Source organism: Phyllopteryx taeniolatus, chromosome 16 (assembly GCF_024500385.1).
Source record: "Phyllopteryx taeniolatus isolate TA_2022b chromosome 16, UOR_Ptae_1.2, whole genome shotgun sequence".
NCBI lineage: Eukaryota > Metazoa > Chordata > Actinopteri > Syngnathiformes > Syngnathidae > Phyllopteryx > Phyllopteryx taeniolatus.
The window spans coordinates 2,508,814-2,530,283 of NC_084517.1; the positions used below are offsets into that span (position 1 = coordinate 2,508,814).

The window sequence follows — 21,470 nt, forward strand, 5'->3', positions numbered from 1 at the left end:
AGGATCTCATCCCCGACCTGGAGAGGGCACGCCACCCTTTTCCGACTGAGGACCATGGTCTCAGATTTGGAGGTGCTGATTCTCATCCCAGCCGCTTCACACTCGGCTGCGAACTGCTCCAATGAGAGTTGGAGGTCACGGCTTGATGAAGCCAACAGAACCACATCATCTGCAAAAAGCAGAGATGCAATACTGAGGCCACCAAACCGCACCCCTCTACGCCTCGGCTGCGTCTAGAAATTCTGTCCATAAAAGTCACATTAAACTGCATCAATTTCTTGAAGTCTCTGCGCCCTTTGCACCGTGGTCATTGCACCGGACTATTGTTCTATTATCCATCCATCCATCCATTTTCTGAGCCGCTTCTCCTCACTAGGGTCGCGGGCGTGCTGGAGCCTATCCCAGCTGTCATCGGGCAGGAGGCGGGGTACACCCTGAACTGGTTGCCAGCCAATCGCAGTATTGTTCTATTAGTCATTTCAAACTGCTCTAATTGCTAGAGGACTCTGCATCTTTTTGCACAACTGTCAAAAAAAAAAAAACTGTACCAGCATTTACCACATTACTGGTAGCATTTATTGCTCAGTGACTGTGTTTCTTATGTCTTTATGTCTCAAAAGTATTCTGTGTCAATTGACTGTTTGTTGTCGTACTAGAGCGGCTCTAACTACCGGAGACAAATTGCTTGTGTGTTTTTGACATACTTGGCAAATAAAGATGATTCTGATTCCGGTTCAGATTCTGAGAAATATAATAATATAAATACATATGTTACAGATTTAGATATAATATGATAAGCTAAAGACTTTGGTCTCTGTTTCAGTAAGTGTTAAAAAATGTCCAACCTTATCAGCCTGTAATTCAAGCTTGTAGTAGAAGCCACCAGTCAGAAGCTTCTTGCTGAAGGAGACAATGTCAGCAGGGTCGTCCATGCCCCAGTGCTCATGGGCCCAGAACTTTCCTGTGGACCCTCCTCCAGTTTGGACCTCATCCACATGGAAAGCACAGCCATGCTGGATGAAGAAAAGGGTTACTAGACTGATACATATCAATTTGACCAGGTGTGTGATAAAATTAATTTTTGTGAATTTGAGGTCAAGATCATTAAGAAACTACTGTGATGTAAAAGAACTTGATGATTACTAAGATAACTCGTCGGGTCTTCATTCACAGACACCACATAACATTCTTCTTTACTTTCTTTTCTGCATCAATAGCCAGCAACAAATCTCTTCTCGTTAGATTTCTTGTTAGCTCGAATGATGCAGTATAAAACAGGAAAGGCACTCACTGGACCGTGTATAATCTCAAAATTGACTAATTATAATGTAAGCCCACACTGGATTTGTAACACTCAACTACCCCAGAGTGAAACATTGGTTGTACCCAAAAAGACCAACTTGCTGCAGCAAACAGCCTTGTCAAAATGTTGATTTTGTAAAACATACAAAAAAAACTAAGGGTCTGGATAATTCAACACTTTTGACCTCTCACTCAATTACTATTAATTATGAACCGGTTCACGTTCAATGTTGGACACCCAAACTGATCCATTTCAGACTGACATAGTGGATATTGTGGTAAGTGACCTACTTTGCTGTGTTACTTTAAAAGATACAGGCTCTGTGACGAACCTGAGTGCTGTTACTTTTACCTTGCCTGCAATTTTTCGGAGACTCCTGAAGAAATCCGCAGAGGCGTGATTATCTCCTCCCTCAGCTTGAATGGGTTCAATTACAATCCCTGCAACAGGCTTACCCTTCTGTCGCCACTTAACGATCAGGTCCTCCACCTGAAGACACATCCAAGATGCAAGACTTAGAGCGTTCTAAGTGTATATATTTTTTATTATGATGATTATTATTATCAGATCAAACACCTACCTCCTCCAAACAGCGAGCCTCCTCCTGTGCATTCTCTCTGCTGAACTCCTCCAATGGATACTGCAGTCTGGGGAATGGGGCCATCGGCCAATCAAAAGTGGGCACATCCAGCTTATGTATTGCTTTGGAGTGTGTCGTAGCCAAGCAACCTGTACAAGACAGTAAAAAAGGTGTCCATCAAAATAGTACCCTAATTACAATTCAATGCCTTGGTGTGATGACTGTAAATCTGTCACTGTTAGTATAATTAAAAAGTAGTAGTTAAAACCATTTTGCTTTAAGGAGATAAGAAGAAAAAAAGGTAATATTTAAATTCACAGTATTTGAAGTATTGTGTAGCTTAGAGTTGACACTTACCCAGAGTTCTACCATGGAAACCACCCATGAAAGATAAAATACTTAAGTCTGGACAACCTGGGCCCTGAAACACAAGGAAAATCAAAGGATCAAAACAAACACAGATGTCAAGATTTGTAGCCAGAACAATGCAGACTATAATAGGAAATCTAACGGGGAGTGTTTTATTCACCTGGTTTATCATGCAGGAGTTGACGTCTTCATCAGATGGTGAGTTGTGGCCTCGCTCTTTATTCTACACCAAGAACCAAGCACAATGAGATACAATTGCATTAATGTTTGATTTGAGATTACATTGAAGATTTTGGATTGCTTGTCCTGAATCATCCCTTAGTTAAAATACCACAGGCCGAGAATGAAGGCGGATTGCCCGTGATGCCTCCCTTCCACCTTATCCTTCTCTATCTGTTCTCATTTATACTGTATGCTTGAACCAACAAAGCTAGTCTATGTATTACGGTAGTAGTAGCAGCAATATAAGCTGTCCCATTTATAGTATTGTATATCATTACTCTTATCATGAAATGCATTGTTTTGGCTCTGCTTAAGGCCTGCTGGTGCGGTCGAAGCTGATCAGACCGCTCATCACAAAAACATTTGTTGCCAACTCACCCTTGCACATTGAGCGACTGGGTATGTGGATATATGTGTGTGTGTGTGTATACATCCATCCATACATCCATTTCCTGAGCCGCTTATCCTCACTAGGGTCATGGGTGTGCTGGAGCCTATCCCAGCTATCATCGGGCAGGAGGCGGGGTACACCCTGAACTGGTTGCCAGCCAATCGCAGGGCACATAGAAACAAACAACCATTTGCACTCACATTCACACCTACGGGCAATTTAGAGTCATCAATTAACCTACCATGCATGTTTTTGGGATGTGGGAGGAAACCGGAGAGCCCGGAGAAAACCCACGTAGGCACGGGGAGAACATGCAAACTCCACACAGGCAGGGCAGGGGATTGAACCCCGGTCCTTAGAACTGTGAAGCTGACGCTCTAACCAGTATATATCTATATCTCTCTCTCTCTCTCTCTCTCTCTCTCTCTCTCTCTCTCTCTCTCTCTCTCTCTCTATATATATATATATATATATATATATAAATAATATACAACCCCAATTCCAATGAAGTTGGGACGTTGTGTTAAACATAAATAAAAACAGAATAAAGTGATTTGCAAATCATGTTCGACCTATTCCGGACTGTTATGGACGCAAAGTTCAAAAGCCAGCATCTGTGATGGTATGGAGTTGTGTTAGTGTAAAAGGCATGGGTAACTTTGTGAAGGCACCATTAATGCTGAAAGGTACATACAAGTTTTGGAGAAACATAGGCTGCCATCCAAGCAACATCTTTTTCATGGACGCCCCTGCTTATTTCAGCAACACAATGCCAAATCACATTCTGCACGTGTTACAACAGCGTGGCTTTGTAGTAAAAGAGTGCGGGCACTAGACTGACCTGCCTGCAGTCCAGACCTGTCTCCCATTGAAAATGTGTGACGCATTATGAGCAATTCAGGGAAGCTCCTTTTATACCCAATAATGGCACCCACCTGTTCCCAATTAGCCTGTTCACCTGTGGGATGTTCCAAACAGGTGTTTGATGAGCATTCCTCAACTTTCTAAGTCTTTTTTGGCACCTGTCCCATCTTTTTTGGAAGGTGTTGCAGCCATAAAATTATAATATCTATAGTTAATTTTAATTGGCTGTAATCTGTGACGTTGGAATGGTGTGCACAGGCGAATCAAATTTTGAATCACGGCAAAACCAGCGGCAGACTGATCGGCCACTCATGAAAACAGTTGCCAAACCTTGCACACTGCACAACAGTTCAGTTGGGTTTAGCCACGTCGCTGGGTGTGCGGCAGCCCTAAGACATTTACCTCATTTTTTCTTTACTGCAGTTGTCAAATAAGCATCATAATCATGATCACAGTCATAATCAACAGGAAAAACAATTACAAATTTTGTTTCAATTTTTTTTTTCTTCACATAGTTTTAGCCAGACTGATTTCAGTTTATGTGGTGTCCTCACCCTGTACCAGATAAACATGGCCTTGTATGCGTTCTCATTGGAGCAAGAGCCACAGGCCATTGTCTGGACACGACTCAATCCACTTGGAGCCACCTGATAAAGCGGAAGAGAAAGAAACAGAATTACAATTCCTATCTGAAAAATAAATATTTAAATTGCATCAAAACGAGCGTTTTTGTGTGCAAGTAACTCACTGAAAGAAGACTTTCTGTGATTTTGTCAGCAAAATTCTCAGGCGGCAAGATTCCGAGGGCGGGTCTGTTCACAATCGTACTCTGAAACACAATAAAATGTGTTGTTGATCAACACAATGTAAAGGAACACATAATTGCAGCCGACATGATTAAGAAGTAGACCAACCAGATTGTTGGGGTTGGACATCAGTTTGAGGAGAGCAGGGTGGTTGTATCCTGAGGGAGGACAGAAGGAGGGCAAGGGGTATGGATGACATTAAATTTAATGCAGCCATAAGCTCAATGCATTTCAATTCATGCAGGGTGCATGCACACTTGTCCGCTTCTCAGTAGATTAGAAAGCCACCAACGGCTTCGGGCTTCCCCCCTCTTCCCTGTGGTCTGCCGACCGGTCGGCCCGGCCCGGACCCACAGGAGTATCGCCTCTTACTTCACACACTGTGCACATTTTTTAATACTCACACTGTACATACTCCGCACATTGGGCACGCTCATATCTCATTCAGGGTCCCTTGGGGGACTGGCACCAGGTATGGTGGGGCGGGGGCCGGGTCGGGTGCTGACACATCTGTGCTGGTTTTCGGTCTGTTCGCCCCCCCTTCTTTCATACTTCTTTCTTTTCAATAAAACCTCTGCCTTGTTTTTGATGAACACTTGGGCCTTCCAGGCTGTTAGTAAATACCTGGAGTCACTCTCAAAACCAAAGACCAAGTCCTAAACCTTGGTTCTGGTAGATTCCGACCTGACTTTCAACAGTCATATAAAATCAATTACTAAAACTGCCTTCTACCATCTGAAGAACATATCCAGAGTGAAGGCTTGCATGTGTCAAGCAGACCAGGAGAAGCTCATCCATGCTTTTATCTCAAGTGGACTTGACTATTTTAATGGTCTTCTGACTGCACTCCCTAAAAAGAGCATTAAACAGCTGCAGCTCATTCAGAATGCTGCGGCTCGGGTTCTGATCAGAACAAAGAGGTCAGAGCATATTACTCCAATTCTAAAGTCTTTACACTGGCTTCCAGTCAGCTTTAGAATAGATTTTAAAGTTCTGCTACTCGTCTATAAATCACTAAACGGATTAAGTCCTGAATACATGAATGAAATGCTAATGGAATATCAACCCAGTAGGGCTCTGTGATTGACAGACTCAGGTCAAATAGTGGAGCACAGTCCAAAGCAAACATGGTGAAGCAGCAATTAGTTATTATGCTGAACACAAATGGAATAAGTTGCCAACAGAGGTGACATCAGCCCCAAGCGTGAATGTGTTTAAATCCAGGTTAAAAACATAAAAACATAAAGAACATTTGCACTTTTAAATGATATTTATTGCACTGTATGCTGTTTTAATTGTATTTTTATTTTATTTCATTTTTTAAATCTTTGTTTTAAATGTTTATAAGGTGTTTCTTTCTTTGTTATAAAATGCTTTTAATCATGTAAAGCACGTTAGTTACATTGTGTATGAAATGCGCTATATAAATAAATTTGCTTCGCTTTACTGTAGTTAGGTGACTCCATAGCACTATCATACACATATATTTGCAACCGTCAATCGAAGAACTCAAGCGTATGTAGGTTCTGATCTATGAGAATTACACACAATAAAGCCCTGAATTGAGAATCTTATGACATAAAGTTGTCTCCCACTTCCAACCAGCAGAGCGCAGTGAAGTACAACAATGAAACGGTGTTAATTGCCTCATTGACATTCATCTTCTAATTACGCTTTCTTATCTAAGACATGTTGAGCTGATTATTTTTAGATGTCCCATTATATCCCATAGTATTCCAGACATTTCTTCATTTTGTTGACATCCCCTAAGAAGAAGCAGGTTGTATGAGACTGGCTTGTATGTTTAAAATCTAAAATGTTTTTTGGGTTTTTTTAAAATTTTTTTTTTTAGCTATAAGCCAGTTCATGATGCAAACATACACCACAAAAACAAGGCCTCCAAGAAACAAACACACGTACAAACACAGCCCACAGTAATGTATATAACGGTTCTGTCATCTCGTTGTAAAATTAGAAATGCCATCACGATTTAAGTAGCGAGTTTGTGGCTCACAGTGACCATTGAGACATGTGTCTCATCCTGTCTCATTCATTTGAGCAAGCAGCAGGCAAGGCATTTCAATCAAGTGATGCGGTGTAGAGATTCATTACAGATGTTGTGAATAGCACACATATATCAATAGGTACAGTATACAGGGATGAAAGTACAGCATGTTATTTTGTCCAGAAATTTTTGGGGTAGTCAATTAGATTTATCCATGCTGGTTGTATAACTTGTGAAAAGCAATGGACAAAGTAGTTACCCTTTCAGCTACTGAATTAATTAATGTGCGAGGCCCTGGGAAGAACAAAAAACCCTTTTGGGAGATTGCCTGAACCTTGGATCCTAAAACTAATGACTTCAAAATAACAGTGATCATGCAGAAAATATTGCATGCAAAGCGGAGCAGCTTTCTCTAAATTTCACTCTGTTGAAATAGCTCCAGAAAAACAAGAAATTAATTTTTTGATAAAGGATTCTGATTAAAAGTAAGCCATATGATAATCATTATAAAACCCCAATTCCAATGGTTGGGATGTTGAGTTAAACATAAATAAAAACAGAATACAATGATTTGCAATCATGTGGGCAGCCGTGGCCCAACGGTTAAGATCATCGCCTGCCACCGTGGGGGACCTAGGTTCAAAACCCCGACTGGTCCATCTGCCAACATCCCCCGGACTCACGGCTGTGGTGTCCTTGAGCAAGACACTGATACCCCGAAATGCTCCCCGGGCACTTCAGCTGCCCCCTGCTCCAGTGTGTTCCACTAACGTGTATGTGTTCACTGTGATGGGTTAAATGCAGAGAACAAATTTCATGTGTATGCATGCATGTTCATAACAATAAAAGATGATTCTTCTTCTTCTTCAACCTATAATTGAATACACAACAAAGACAAGATATTTAATGTTCAAAGTGATAAATTTGATTGTTTTTAGCAAATAATCATTAACTTAGAATTTTATGGCTGCAACACGTTCCAAAAAAGCTGGGACAGGTAGCAAAAAATTTAATGTTCTCTCTCTACACGAACGACTGCACCTCAGCGAACCCGACTGTCAAACTCCTGAAGTTTGCAGATGACACCACTGTCATCGGCCTCATCAACGAGTCTGCATATCGGCAGGAAGCGGAGCGGCTGGAGCTGTGGTGCGGCCGACACAACCTGGAGGTGAACACGCTCAAGACTGTAGAGATGATCGTGGACTCCAGGAGGCATCCTTCGCCACAGCTGCCCCTCACGTTGTCCAGCTGCCTTGTGTCAACCGTCGAGACCTTCAAGTTCCTGGGAATTACAGTCTCTCAGGACCTGAAGTGGGCGACCAACATCAACTCCGTCCTCAAAAAGGCCCAGCAGAGGATGTACTTCCTGCGGCTTCTGATAAAGCACGGCCTGCCACCGGAGCTGCTGAGACAGTTCTACACAGCGGTCATCGAATCAGTCCTGTGTTCTTCCATCACAGTCTGGTTTGGTGCTGCTACAAAAAAGGACAAACTCCGACTGCAACGGACAATCAAAACTGCTGAAAGGATTATCGGTACCCCCCTACCCACCATTGAGGACTTGCACGCTGCCAGAACTAAGAGAAGGGTGTGCAAAATCCTCTCGGACCCTCCGCACCCCGGTCACCAGCTCTTCCAGCTCCTTCCCTCAGGTAGGCGCTACCGATCAATGCAAACTAGAACTAGTAGACATTCCAACAGCTTCTTCCCTCTTGCGATCAACTTCTTAAACACCTGACCTACAATTCCATTACAACATGCTGGCAATTTTTTGACTTGAGTTCGTTGTCACATTTCTGTGGGGCCAATTATGTATTACTCGTGCACTCACTGTAGTTGTCTCGCCAGGCTGCACTATTTGCATATACTGGCCACTCATGCCAGAGTAGCATCTGCTCCATTTGCACACTGATTGAGGAGTATCTGTAACATTTGCACAACCAACACTGTCCCAGATTATCGCACTACTCGTCACTTTAAACCGCATACACTCCTTGAAGTCTCGGCGCCCTTTGCACAATGGTCATTGCACCGGACTATTGCAATATTAGTCATTCGAACTGCTCTAAGTGCTAGAGGACTCTGCATCTTTTTGCACAATTGTCAAAAAAAAAAAATAATGTACCGGCATTACCAGATAACAAGCAACCCTTTACTGCTCAGTGACTGTTTTTTTTTTTTTTTTTTTTATCAATGTCTTTCTGTCTCCAAAGTGTTCTGTAAATTGACACAAATTCCTTGTGTGTCTTTTGGACATACTTGGCAAATAAAGATTAATTCTGATTAGTGCCAATGGCATGGGTAACTTACACATCTATGAAGGCACCATTAATGCTGAAAGGTACATACAGGTTTTGGAGAAACATATGCTGCCATCCAAGCAACGTCTTTGTCATGGACGCCCCTGCTTATTTCAGCAAGACAATGCCAAACCACATTCTGCATGTGTTACAACAGCGTGGCTTTGTAGTAAAAGAGTGTGGGTACTAGACTGGCCTGCCTGCTGTCCAGACCTGTCTCCCATTGAAAATGTGTGGCCCATTATGAAGCGTTAAATACGACAACGGAGACCCCGGACTGTTGAACAGCTGAAGCTGTACATCAAGCAAGAATGGGAAAGAATTCCACCTACAAAGCTTCAACAATTATTGTCCTCAATTCCTAAACGTTTATTGAATGTTGTTAAAAGAAAAGGTGATGTAACACAGTGGTAAACATGACCCTGTACCAGCGTTTTTGGAACGTGTTGCAGCCATAAAATTCTCAGTTAATGATTATTTGCTAAAAACAACAAAGTTTATCAGTTTGAACAATAAATACCTTGTCTTTGTAGTCTATTCAATTAAATATAGGTTGAACATGATTTGCAAGTCATTGTATTCTGTTTTTATTTCTTTTTAACACAACGTTCCAACTTCATTGGAATTGGGGTTGTACATGGCACATGTTGCAACCAACAAACCATTCACTTGTGGTGGACCTCAAATAACAAGGATAAACACAGAGCATAGAAAATCAATACTGAAAGTATCTAACAGACTAAGATACAGCATGCAGTACTGAATTAAATTACCATAACTTGGGTTTCTTATCAATAGATCTGTCCATTTTCTAAACTGCTTATTCTTAATGGGGCTGCGGGTTAGCTCGAGCCTATCCCAGCTGACTTTGGGGCGATAGGTGGGGTATATCCTGGACTAGATACTCCACTACTCTACAGTCTACACGATTAGCAGCATGTCTGCAGTTGAAAACAGAAAGATGTGCAAAATGTACGAGGGGCAGTCAATTAGCCCAATTTAATTCACCAACTAATACATTTTTTTTTCTGAAATTTTTCCAGTTTGTAGTTTACAGTGGGTACAGAAAGTATTCACCTTCATTGGACTCCAGCTGTGTTTTATTATACTGATTGGACTTGATAAGGAAAGCCACACGCCTGTCTGTAAAAGACCTTACAGCTCACAGTGTATGTCAGAGCAAATGAGAATCATGAGGTCAAAGGAACTGCCTGAAGAACTCAGATACATAATTGTGGCGAGGCATAGATCTGGCAAAGGTTACAAAAAAACAAAACAATCTGCTGCACTTCAGGTTCCTAAGAGCAAAGTGGCCTCCATAATCCTTAAATGGAAGACGTTTGGGACGACCAGAACCCTTTCTAGAGCTGACCGTCCAGCCAAACTGAGCAATCGGGGGAGAAGAGCCTTGGTGAGAGAGGTAAAGAAGAACCCAAAGATCATGGTGGCTGAGCTCCAGAGATGCAGTCGGGTGACGTAGTTCTATAAAGTCAACGATCACTGCAGCCCTCCACCAGTCAGGGCTTTAAGTCAGAGTGGCCCGACGGAAGCCTCTCCTCAGTACAAGACGTAGAAGCCCGCATGGAGTTTTCTAAAAAACATCTGAAGGACTCCAAGATGGTGAGAAATAAGATTCTGTGGTCTGATGAGACCAAGATAGAAATTGTTGGCCTTAATTCTAAGTGGCATGTGTGGAGAAAACCAGGCACAGTACCAACAGTGAAGCATGGTGGTGGCAGCATCATGCTGTCTGGGTGCTTTTCTGCTGCAAGGACAGGACGGGTGGTTGCAATCGAAAGAAAGATGAATGCGCCCAAGTACAGGGATATCCTTCTCCAGAGTGCTCAGGTCCTCAGACTGGGCCAAAGGTTCACCTTCCAACAAGACAATGACGCTAAGCACACAGCTAAAATGCCGAAGGAGTGGCTTCAGAACAACTCCGTGACTGTTTTTGAATGGCCCAGTCAGAGCCCTGACTTAAACCCAATTGAGCATCTCTGGAAAGACCTGAAAATGGCGGCCCTCCAATGTTCACCATCCAACCTGACAGAACTGGAGAGGATCTGCAACGAGGAATGCCAGAGGATCCCCAAATCCAGATGTGTAAAACTTGTTGCATCATTCCCAAAAAGACTCATGGCTGTATTAGTTCAAAAGGGTGCTTCTACTAAACACTGATCAAAGGGGTCCGAATACTAATGGCTGTGTGATAGTTCAGTTTTTCTTTTTTAATAAATCTGCAAAAATTTCAACAATTCAATTTGTTTCCGTCAATTTTGGGTGCTGTGTGTACATTTATGAGTAAACAAATTATTTTAGGGCTGCAATATAACCAAGAGTGAAAAATCTAACGGGGTCTGAATACTTTCCGTACCCCCTGTAAATACGTATCTTAAGTTTTCTTTAAAAAAAGTTTTGTTTAAGCCTCTGCTCTTCCTGTCAACCATTTTGGAACTGATGTCATTGTTGGATCCCCGTCAGAGGCCGAGAGGTGTGACTGAATTTCTTGCTTTGAAAGTGGAGCCAATACCACGACAACAACAACATTTTCAAAAGATTGACCAATGTGTATGGGGAAGCTGTAATAGTCTAAAGCAGTCAAAAATTGGGTGTCTAGGATCAAGAATGAAAAACCTGCTTTCGGGTGGACTCTGGGCCGATTCCGCCTCTCAATTAATTGGGTGGGGTCCTCAGCCTCAGCTCTTTGCTTCTGACGGGCATCCAACAATGACAACATTTCCACAATGGCTGAGTGGAAGAGGACAGGTATAAACAAAGCCTTTTCAAAATAAACCTTCAAACAAGTATTTAAATTACAAACCGTGAAAATTCCTGAGGAAAAAAAATGTTTTATTACTAGGTTAAACTGAACTGGGCGCATGACTTTTTGACTATTCCTCATACATTGTGCATATCTACTGAAGATCGCAGCTGAGGTAGAATCCTGTATGTATTTAGTCATCTTTGGTAGAGCTTGAAGACATTCTGTGACATTGTAGACGTTTAAAGTTCCTACGGATGCTTTGTTCTGCTCTCATGCTATAGGGCTACGCCATTTACCCAAGCCAGAGGGAAGTGGTTTGACCTGTTTTACCGAATGCGGAATTTGGTTACGCATAACCCCTATTTAATTCGTGCCAAAAAGCAAACAATACAGAAAGGCACTGCATTGCATTTCTGTATCGCGCAATGCAATCATGGGATAGATTGCTTTTCTTGTGACTACTGGTTTTTCACTGTTTGAAGATGCATTGTGGGATACATTGAGGGCACTATATAGTGGATAACCTATGCTCACTTCACATTTGAGCAGCGCTACAAAACGACGAACTGACTATACAAAGCAATAGTATCTAGTAAATCGCGAGTAATTCCGAACACAGTCACAGTCTTTTGTCTTCTCCCATTCGGTCCACACTGCAACCACCCATCTAGCCATTTTCTTCCGCTTATCCAGGACTGGGTCGACCCTCTCGTACTCGGAGGAGCAGCGACTCTAAGCCCCTCCCGGATGACAGAGATTCTTATCTTATTCCTAAGGGAGAGCCCGGACAGCCTGCGGGGGAAACTCATTTTGGCCACTTATATCCGTGATCTCTTTCTTTTGGCCAAAACCCACAGCTCTGTGAGGCTGGGAAAGCAGATTGACCACTAAATCAAGAGCTTTGTCTCATGACTAAAATTAAGGAAAGAAAGAAGAAGACAAATCGAGGAAGAAGACAAAAGAAAAGAAGATGTGAGAAACACACACATATTTTTTCCCCACATATAAAGACTAGGACAGACACATCAAATCTTTTGATTGGAATTAAATCTATAATTAATTTTGTTTACATTTCTTTTACCAGTGTCATGAATAAATTGATAACTGGTATGTGATAATTTTGGTCACTATCAGTGTGATAAGAAAATTTCATACCATATAATCTCTCATCCATACTCAACCCTACAGGTTATGCATCGATAAACTGTTTTGGGGTCTTTTGTTACTAACCAATAGGAATGGAAGAGATCTGAGTGTAGATGTCCAGCATGCGGTTGCCATCCACATCCACCAGGTAATTGCCCCTGCTCTCCTCATAGTTACAGAAGAAGTTGATAGCGCCAACATTCTGGGAAGAGACAGGTTTTCGATTTAAAAACAAGCATACAATGGCACTTATGCCAGCTGTATACCTCAGTTGGGGACAAACATAGCACAAACAAAAATTTTGAGAGAAAGATGTGCACACACACACATACTTGACCTACACTAGATGGCAGTGCCTTTTGTGCATATGGCATGTTAGTCTCCTCTCACTTCCCATGAATGAGTTATTATGAAGGTTCATTTTGTTATCATGGTTGAATAATATTTTGCCTCCGGGCCTTATTGTCATACTGAAAAGCCAAGCATCACTCACAGTACTAGTAGTTGACTGCATCACAAGCTGCTGCGTACATCAGAGCAGCACTCACTCTTTCTTTCTAACTAGCGCCCAGTCTTCCTCAGTTTGAGATTCAAAGTACCTGTTCTATTGTATCTATTTTGCATTTTTGCTTTATGACAGAGCACAGGCCTGCTGGCCACGCTTGCAAAAATCTGGAAATAATACAGGTCAGACAGGCCCGGACAGCTCATTCTTAACTCGATTAGTATTGGGAGAGGTTGTGAACACTGTCCCATTGTTTGAAGATTGACCTCTCAAGTCAAAGGCTATTAAGGTAACCCATTCGTTCAAGTATACTGTTTGTTCAAAACACTCTCTCCTGTCAATATGTCATGGGAAAATGACGTAACTTGTTACAAGTCGAAAACATTTTGTACATACAACCCTCAATAATTTGTTTGCAAAAGAATACATGCCTCACGTGTGCAACAACATTGAAAAAGGCCACAGAAAAGAGGACGAAGGCAAGTGGTACATTCCAACTACAGGGACAGCATTTGTGCTACAGGCTCTTTTTAAGTAGTTCACTGGGTAGATACAATTGAAGATCCCATTCCCCCTAGAAACACACATCCAGTGGATATAAAAGGTCTACACACCCTTGTTCAAATGGTATGTTTTTGTGATGTAAAAAAAATAATACAAAGATAAATTATTTAAAAACACTTTCCACCAATAACCGGTACAACACAATTGACAACTTATAACACTTTCCAACTTGCACAAGTGTGCACATCCTCTTATAACTACGGATGTGGCTGTGTTCACAATTAACTAGGCACATTCAAACTCATGTTAAATGTGTGCTTCCATAGCATCAACAGGATCTCTATGTTCAAAGGTATCAGTCAGGAGAAGAATTCAAAGAATTTACAATAGATAATAGATAAATATACCATGGCACACACCGAACACAGTCATCATCAATTGGAAAAAGTATGGCACAACGGTGACTTTTTCAAGAACTGGCCACACCCTCCAAAATTGATAAAAAGACGAGAAGAAAATTTGTCCGGGAGGCTGCCAAGAGGCCGTGAGCAACACAGAAGGAGCTGCAGGAATTTGTGGCAAGTACTGGCTTTTTAGAACATGTGACAACTATTTCTCTTCCTCATCATACATTATATTTCCAAAAGTATTCGCTGACCTGCCTTGACTCAGAAATGAACTTAAAGGTCCCGTATTTTGGCGATATACAGTAGATCTCCAAAGAGTGATTCTTAACATGGACAAAAGACCCTCTGACAGCTACTTCTGTTTGACCCAGTTTTGTATCCGCTTTGTCCATATTTGGTTTAGACCGCCCCCTTTCCTCTGATTGGTTGTCTCCATGTAAAAGACCCACTGAAAGCACGCTGGCTCGGGAGCGTAAAGGGAAGGCGGAGATCTTCACTAGTGATGTAGATTTGGTTGAGCAATTCGGATGACCTGATTTCAGGCCTCTCGGCAGAAAAACATCTGGTACTCTGGAATGTGTGGACGATTTTAATTCATATTTCACGTGTACTGATGCACCATAGAGCCTATATTACATCCCAAATACTAGAAAAAGTTGGTTTGGCAAAATATGTGCCCTTCAAGTGACATTTTATTCTTAATACATAGGGTTTAACATGACATCGGTCCACCCTCTGCAATTATAACATCTTAAACTCTTCTGGAAAGGCTTTCCACAACGTTTAGGAGTGTGTTTATGGGAATTTATGACCATTTTCCCAGGCGTGCATTTGTGAGGTTACACACTGATAAGAGAAGAGAAGGCCTGGTTCTCAAGGCCTTTTGACAGTACACTTGCTCAGTATGAAAAGACGACGACGACAGCAACGGAGGTGTGGCCATCCTATATTTGGAAGTGGTGACGCAACAGCCTACAAGGAAGTCGGGAGACTTTCCCCACTGAGTGGACTGCAAGTTCGCAATATGTACTTGTCATTGTTGGAAAAGAAAGCCCTAACTTGCATATTTTATTTTATTTTAAGGAGGAGGAAGTGAAGCAGCAGCAAAAAAAAAAAGGGAATGGCAATATCACATACTAATTTCACGGCACCAACTCAGAGTTTAAACTAATTCGTGAGCTTTCTAGTTCCATGAAGAGTGCTTTGAGGTGTATTTCAGGCTGAGCAGGGAGCTTTCAAAGGGAGTTTGAAAGCCTCCCGCAGAGACGTCTCGCTATATTATTTTTTCTACTGGCCCGAAGTTCGGGATAGTGGGACACTGCAATTATTACGCCTTCCTCTATTTCCCCCTTGCCTTGTACTGTAAACCGTTTAGAGTACACGTCAGTCAAAATAGCACTCAGCCAGCCCCGCTCCCATTGTAGGATCTTTTTGAAGTCATCACGTCAACGCTCCCGAACAAAAAAAAATTCTATCAGACGACGCGACACTGCGCATCAGACACGCACTGCATTGACGCAAAGTGTCACATCAAAACGCACTGACGCCCCCTCAGCACACACAATGAATGGGAAGGTTGAGGGCAAAGTGCAGTGTGAAAAGGCCTTTAGTCTCCGCTCTAATTCATCCGAAAGTGTTCTATAGGGTTTGGTATGGATGAACTCGACTGGTCTGGTCCTGGCCTCAACCCGTTATAACACCTTTGGGTTTCTTTTGAGTGGAGGAATTAATTAATGGAGGAAAATGTTAAATTATTTATCCTGGTCTCATTTTTTATATCACAGAAATCTGGCATTTAAACTTTTTATATCCACTGTACATGAGCTGACAAATTGTCTTTAGTGATGTGCACTAAAATGCATTTTCCAAATGTGGCAGCCATTTTCATAGTGATGTTGCTTGACCTGACAACTGTACCTTACAGACCACAACACACATACATGCACACACAGACACACACCTCAATTTACCTGAATTTCTCCCAGTTGTTTTGTCAGCTCCTAAAGATAGAAATAAGAGTAAATTATGGTACAATTATTATATATTATATATACATTATATACTGTACTTCTATCTGTCTACTGGTTGCAAGTTTATGTGTGTGTTACCTGTGATCTTGGCCCAGGGACTTCAGTTTTCATGGAGGGTCCATTATAATCAAAGTCCACCTGGACCTTTGGTGCCGCTTTGCTTGCATATCGGCATCCTGAAAAAACGAAACACAATTTGAAAAACTAATAATACCTGAAATTTCAAAGCGTTTGTACAAACCTTTACCCCCACGCTGCGCCCCAAAAACCTGCTGGTCATATGCATGTTATGGTTACCAGGGGCAGTCAAAAACATATGAGCTCAATTTAATTTAACCTACTAATAAATTATTTTTTTTCAGAAATGTTCCCGATTTGTAGATTAAATACTGGCTTGAAGGTTTGATATATATTAAAAAAAAGTTTTGTTTCAAGGTGTCGTAAGCAGTTGAGAAAAAAATGTGGTATAACTCTCTGGATGTCCTGACAGTAAAACATTTATTTAAAGTATTTTTTCAAAAGTCATCCCTCCCCAGCCTCATCTAATGCATCTAATTGAATTTCATTACTATTTTAAAAGTCTCTGTGACAGAGATAACTGTCCAATTAGACACTGTAAAGACTGGAGGTGTGGCTCGGGAGTATCTCCATAATTTTCTTGTGTAAGCGCATTTATGCCAGACGGAAACTCTGGGAAAAATGGTGGACGTGGAGGCTATCCCTCGTTCGCCAACAACTGGGTCTTCTAATACAAGGAAACACTAGCAGAGCGAAGAGACCAGAAAGGCTAAACAAAGGGAATTTGATAGAGAAAGAAACAAAACTAGGATACATACTGTTCGAGAGGTGGCTGATGTCAACTCAGACTCCCTAAGAAATTTGATACAAGCGATGTGGCTTCATTTCTGCTTGACAGGGAAATCTATGACATAATTTTATTTTATTGTGCATTCCCCATGGAGTTTGCATGTTGTCCCCATGCCTGCGTGGGGTTTCTCCAGGCACTGTGGTTTCCTCCCGCATCCCAAAAACATGCATGGTAGGTTGATTGTAGACTCTAAATTTCCCGGAGGTGTGAATGTGAGTGAGAGGGGTTGTGCTAAGAATTATCTCTCCACCGGGAGAACATGCAAACTCCACACAGGCGAGGCCAAGATTTGAACCCCGGTCCTCAGAACTGTAAGGCTGATGACGGCACGAACTAGTTCAGCAAAATAGCATTGCTCGCAAACAATACATTACAAAGGTAGCATTATCACAAGCCGAAAGCCATAGCTGATAAGTCGGAATGACTTTGCAACCGGCGCTACCAGCAGCATGGAGCAGCACAGCAGCACTATGTCGTCACTAAATGCAAAATTGTGGGTGCACGCTGGATTTGGAATGAGGTACTATATTTTGGAAAAACATCACACCCGGCGGACTAATTTAGCGCGACAACACCTAGAGCAGCCAAAGTAGCTGAATAGAGAGCAGTGCTCGATGCAGACTTTCCAGTCAGCTATCCTGAAAACTATCAACTAATTCTGCAAAGGCTTGAAATGCCAATTGACAATTTTATTGCCTGCGCCGTTAAAACAGCGTCAACAAAACAAACAGCGTAGACAAGAACGAGGGGTTTAAATGTTGATGCAGAGGTACGTCGTATAATCCCCAGGGTTCCAACGGAATTATGGAAAGTATGGAACAGTATGGAATTTGATTTAATAAATTTCCAGGTCTGGAAAATTATGGAAAATGTTGCATGGAAAATTATTTGTTTCCAAGACTATTACCACAGCTCTATTTAAAAAAAATGTAAATATCTAAAAAAAATAAAATAAAATACTGATCGGTCCGTGTTTTTTTAATTTGCTTGGAAGCGCAGCTCCAATGGTTGTGTGAGAGCACACTGTATTATACCAGGGGCTTGGTGAATACTGGATTCTGATTGAGTCAGAAAATTCCATCGGTGTACATTATCAGCTGCTAGTAAACACCCTTTGAACGTCTCAAGTAGTTCCTGTCAAAAAAATCATTACATTGTTCCAAATGAATGGCCAGCATTTATACGAGCAAACACAACAACCTGACACAGTCAGATTTTCTGAAAAGTAAATGTGAAGTACTCTAAGGACAGAAATGAGCAAATTTAAAACAATAACAAGAGATTTAATCATTTACTCTTTGGTGAATACATCTTCGATGACTGGGAGTTGCACAAAATGACAGAAGTTGCACAAAGATTTAACTCTATAAGATTTAAATCAACACGCAGACGAGAAGGATGAAATCAACGCGAACAACAAAATCAGGGATTAAAACACAGAGATAATTCTTAGCACAAAAACTGACAAATATGAATTTAACACTTCACCCTTGATGTTTTCAATGATACCCTGTGACAATTATGCCAGTCATCAATGACTGCCAGCCTGAGAGCTTGCATCAACCGTCACATATAAATGATCATCTATTTTACTCAAATGTCACAAATAATTATTTTGATTGTTATTTTATTCCGAGAAGTCTGGAACTGAGTGTCTAGAAAACGTATGAAATTTTGAAATCTCAAATGTGTAGAAGCCCAGAATTCCGTTATGCGTAACACAAACGTTGTTTTGAGTACACAATCAACCTTGCTGCTCAACTAAAGTAGTAGTAAAACTAGACACGATTCTATTTTTTTTTTTTCAAATATGGAATTAATTGTGATAGAGTAACTGAAAAAAACGTCACCCAAATCAACAGAGCAATAATGGAGCGAGTGGAAGCCAACTTCCATCGCCTTTAGTAATGCATTAATGAAAACGCACACCAGATGATTAATGTTGTTTTCCACACTTGATTGTGTCAAATGCTATATCAATATGAACACATTGATGTCAATAAAATTAGTTTTCAGCTACCATTTATTTTTTTGCCAATACACAATGAAAATACTACAGGAGTTTCCTGTGGATAGGTGTTTTGTAAACGCAAGCTAGCAAACACATTACCTGACCCCAAAAAAATGTTTCAATAGATTTTTGACCTCGACTTACTTACTTACCGAAAGTCATTGTGGCTTCGTCACTCTGTGTTATTTGAATAATTGCTGTTGATCAGTATGACCACACTACTTACCACGTTTTCTCGGGTCAAACAGGTTAAAAGCGCTGCCTACTGTAGTTCACGAGGCTGGCATACATTGATGGACCGTCGGTGTTATGCCTGGATCAGACTACAAGACAAATTTGGTCTTTCACAATTGCACAATGTCAGACTAAGTACTTCGAAATCTTGCCGTATCTCGGTCAGATAGTGGCAACACTACACGACATTACAGTATTCCGATACCACCGTATCCTGTCTTTTACAATCACTGGGCTTTATATTCTCAAATGAAACACTCTCGGAGAGGCGGAACCAGAAAACGTGTCACCGGTCAACACGACTGGACAGAATGGATGCATTGTGCGCTGAAAACAAAAGAACAAAATGAGGAAAAACGTGTGGTCGGTAGAGGACGTTCATTCAAGGATTGCTTGAGGTATGCTCACATGCTTTTCATATGATACCGATCGCAAAGCAGGCAACAAGACGTTTTCTAGCGTGGCAAGCTAATGGTTGTACAGTATGTAAACATGCCGACGATCTGTCGAATCATGCGCTAAAGATTTGGTAAACATTCGTTCGTGCGCGTGAATAACAGATAATAACGGCGACGAAGTATGTTGACAACTGTAAACACGGGTGGCGATGCACCGGTCACAATACGCAATCCTATTGGTTAATGTCAAGGTGCACTGTCGGAGAGTTGTCATTGATATGTCACACTACATGGAAAAGATCCCCAAAAATTAAACGTCATACATTAAACACTACATAGAGTTCTGTCGTTCCCGACAAAATATGTCGGGCTCGATCTGGGAAATCGCCAACAATAGCTAATCGGGCCAATATCAGGGCTAAAATCCTGTAGTCTAATCGAGGCATGAAGAAAAAGAGAGATTATATTGAAAAGTAGCGATGAAATCCACACTTTTGGGCTTTATTTTATATGTGTACATTGCCTTTCTATTGCAATAAATAAAGCTAGAGGAAAAGTGGGCTTACTACTTATTGATTGCCGCACATATTATTAAGAAAGTGGATGATGATGACGTCACCCTTAAAACATGGTGGCTTGCTATCAAAGGATGCCCTAGCATGCCTAGCGTCGTCATATATAGGTTTTAAAAAGCTGTTCTATGTCAGTTAGTCCCCTAAATAGTTGTAATAATGTGAATGTTTTTATTCCCCGTCTGCATCTTGTTGTGTGTTAACGATGTTTTTATTATATTGCACCAGGCGTTAAAGTGCTATCCAGACAGATGACCCGTCTAATTTTCAGTACGTTGCGCAAGTCAGCTCAGATGTCAATGTGCACGTGGGAGGGGAAACTATCTCCTTAAAGCTGCAGTGTCAAAACTAGGCTTTACACGATCAGGATTTTTGAGGCCGATCAATGATCAGTGAGTTTAAAAAAACGATAACCGATCACAAGATGGAGCAAAGTGTCTCAATAAATGACTTTTCATTTACTGTATATATTTGTGTACTGTATACTGAGTATCTTCAAAAGTACTCTTTCACATTTTAGACAAAAGGTAAAACATTAATGACATCTAGGGGCCGTTCAAGGATTGGCCACTGAGATAAGTTTAAAGTTTTCAGTCAGGTCAAACCAACATTACAACAAGACAGAAATAATGGGTGCTAACTTAATGTTATTAAATTACTTTACTGTAATTAAATTACTTCGCACACACCGAAACCTTAGAACATGATTCGACAGAACGCCGGCATGTTTACGTACAACCGTTAGTGCTAGCACTAGCTTGGTAGGTCACAGAACGTTTGGTTGCCTGCTTGGGAGCCGTATCGTATTAAAAGTAGGTGAACATACCTCAAGCAATCCGTGAATGAACATCCTCTCCTGAGCATCGGTGATGACCACCACAGGGTTTTCTTTATTTTATTACCCCCCCCCACACACACACAATAACCTTGCGTGATCGATTGTTGTTGTCGTCGCCATGGTAACGAGTGTATCCGGTTGCATTTGAGTTGACAAGATAAAGCCCAGTGATCGTAAAAAATGGGATGCGGTGGTATTGCAGACAATCGTGAAAGACAAAATTTGTCCTGTAGTCTGATCCATGCCTTACAAAAACTCCCACACTGTCAAATTTTTTTTCACCGACAAGATTTAAATAAAACTTTATTGGCCGTCAGATACTTACAGTACTACATCCCAAGACACGTGGC

General features: G+C 41.4%; 1 protein-coding gene across 4 annotated transcripts in view; it reads right to left on the minus strand.

The window, feature by feature from the left end:
- The window catches only part of abat (4-aminobutyrate aminotransferase), a 45,178-nt gene that overhangs the window by 12,016 nt on the left and 11,692 nt on the right, over positions 1-21,470 (minus strand). For all 4 annotated transcript variants that reach the window (XM_061750401.1, XM_061750404.1, XM_061750403.1 and 1 more), the window contains 11 exons: positions 16,278-16,375; positions 16,140-16,169; positions 12,838-12,955; positions 4,644-4,693; positions 4,478-4,558; positions 4,284-4,376; positions 2,413-2,475; positions 2,241-2,304; positions 1,884-2,032; positions 1,655-1,792; positions 846-1,013 (listed from right to left, as the gene is read on the minus strand). In XM_061750401.1, the coding sequence (XP_061606385.1) occupies positions 846-1,013; positions 1,655-1,792; positions 1,884-2,032; positions 2,241-2,304; positions 2,413-2,475; positions 4,284-4,376; positions 4,478-4,558; positions 4,644-4,693; positions 12,838-12,955; positions 16,140-16,169; positions 16,278-16,375 (1,052 nt within the window). The remainder of the gene's footprint in view (positions 1-845; positions 1,014-1,654; positions 1,793-1,883; positions 2,033-2,240; positions 2,305-2,412; positions 2,476-4,283; positions 4,377-4,477; positions 4,559-4,643; positions 4,694-12,837; positions 12,956-16,139; positions 16,170-16,277; positions 16,376-21,470) is intronic.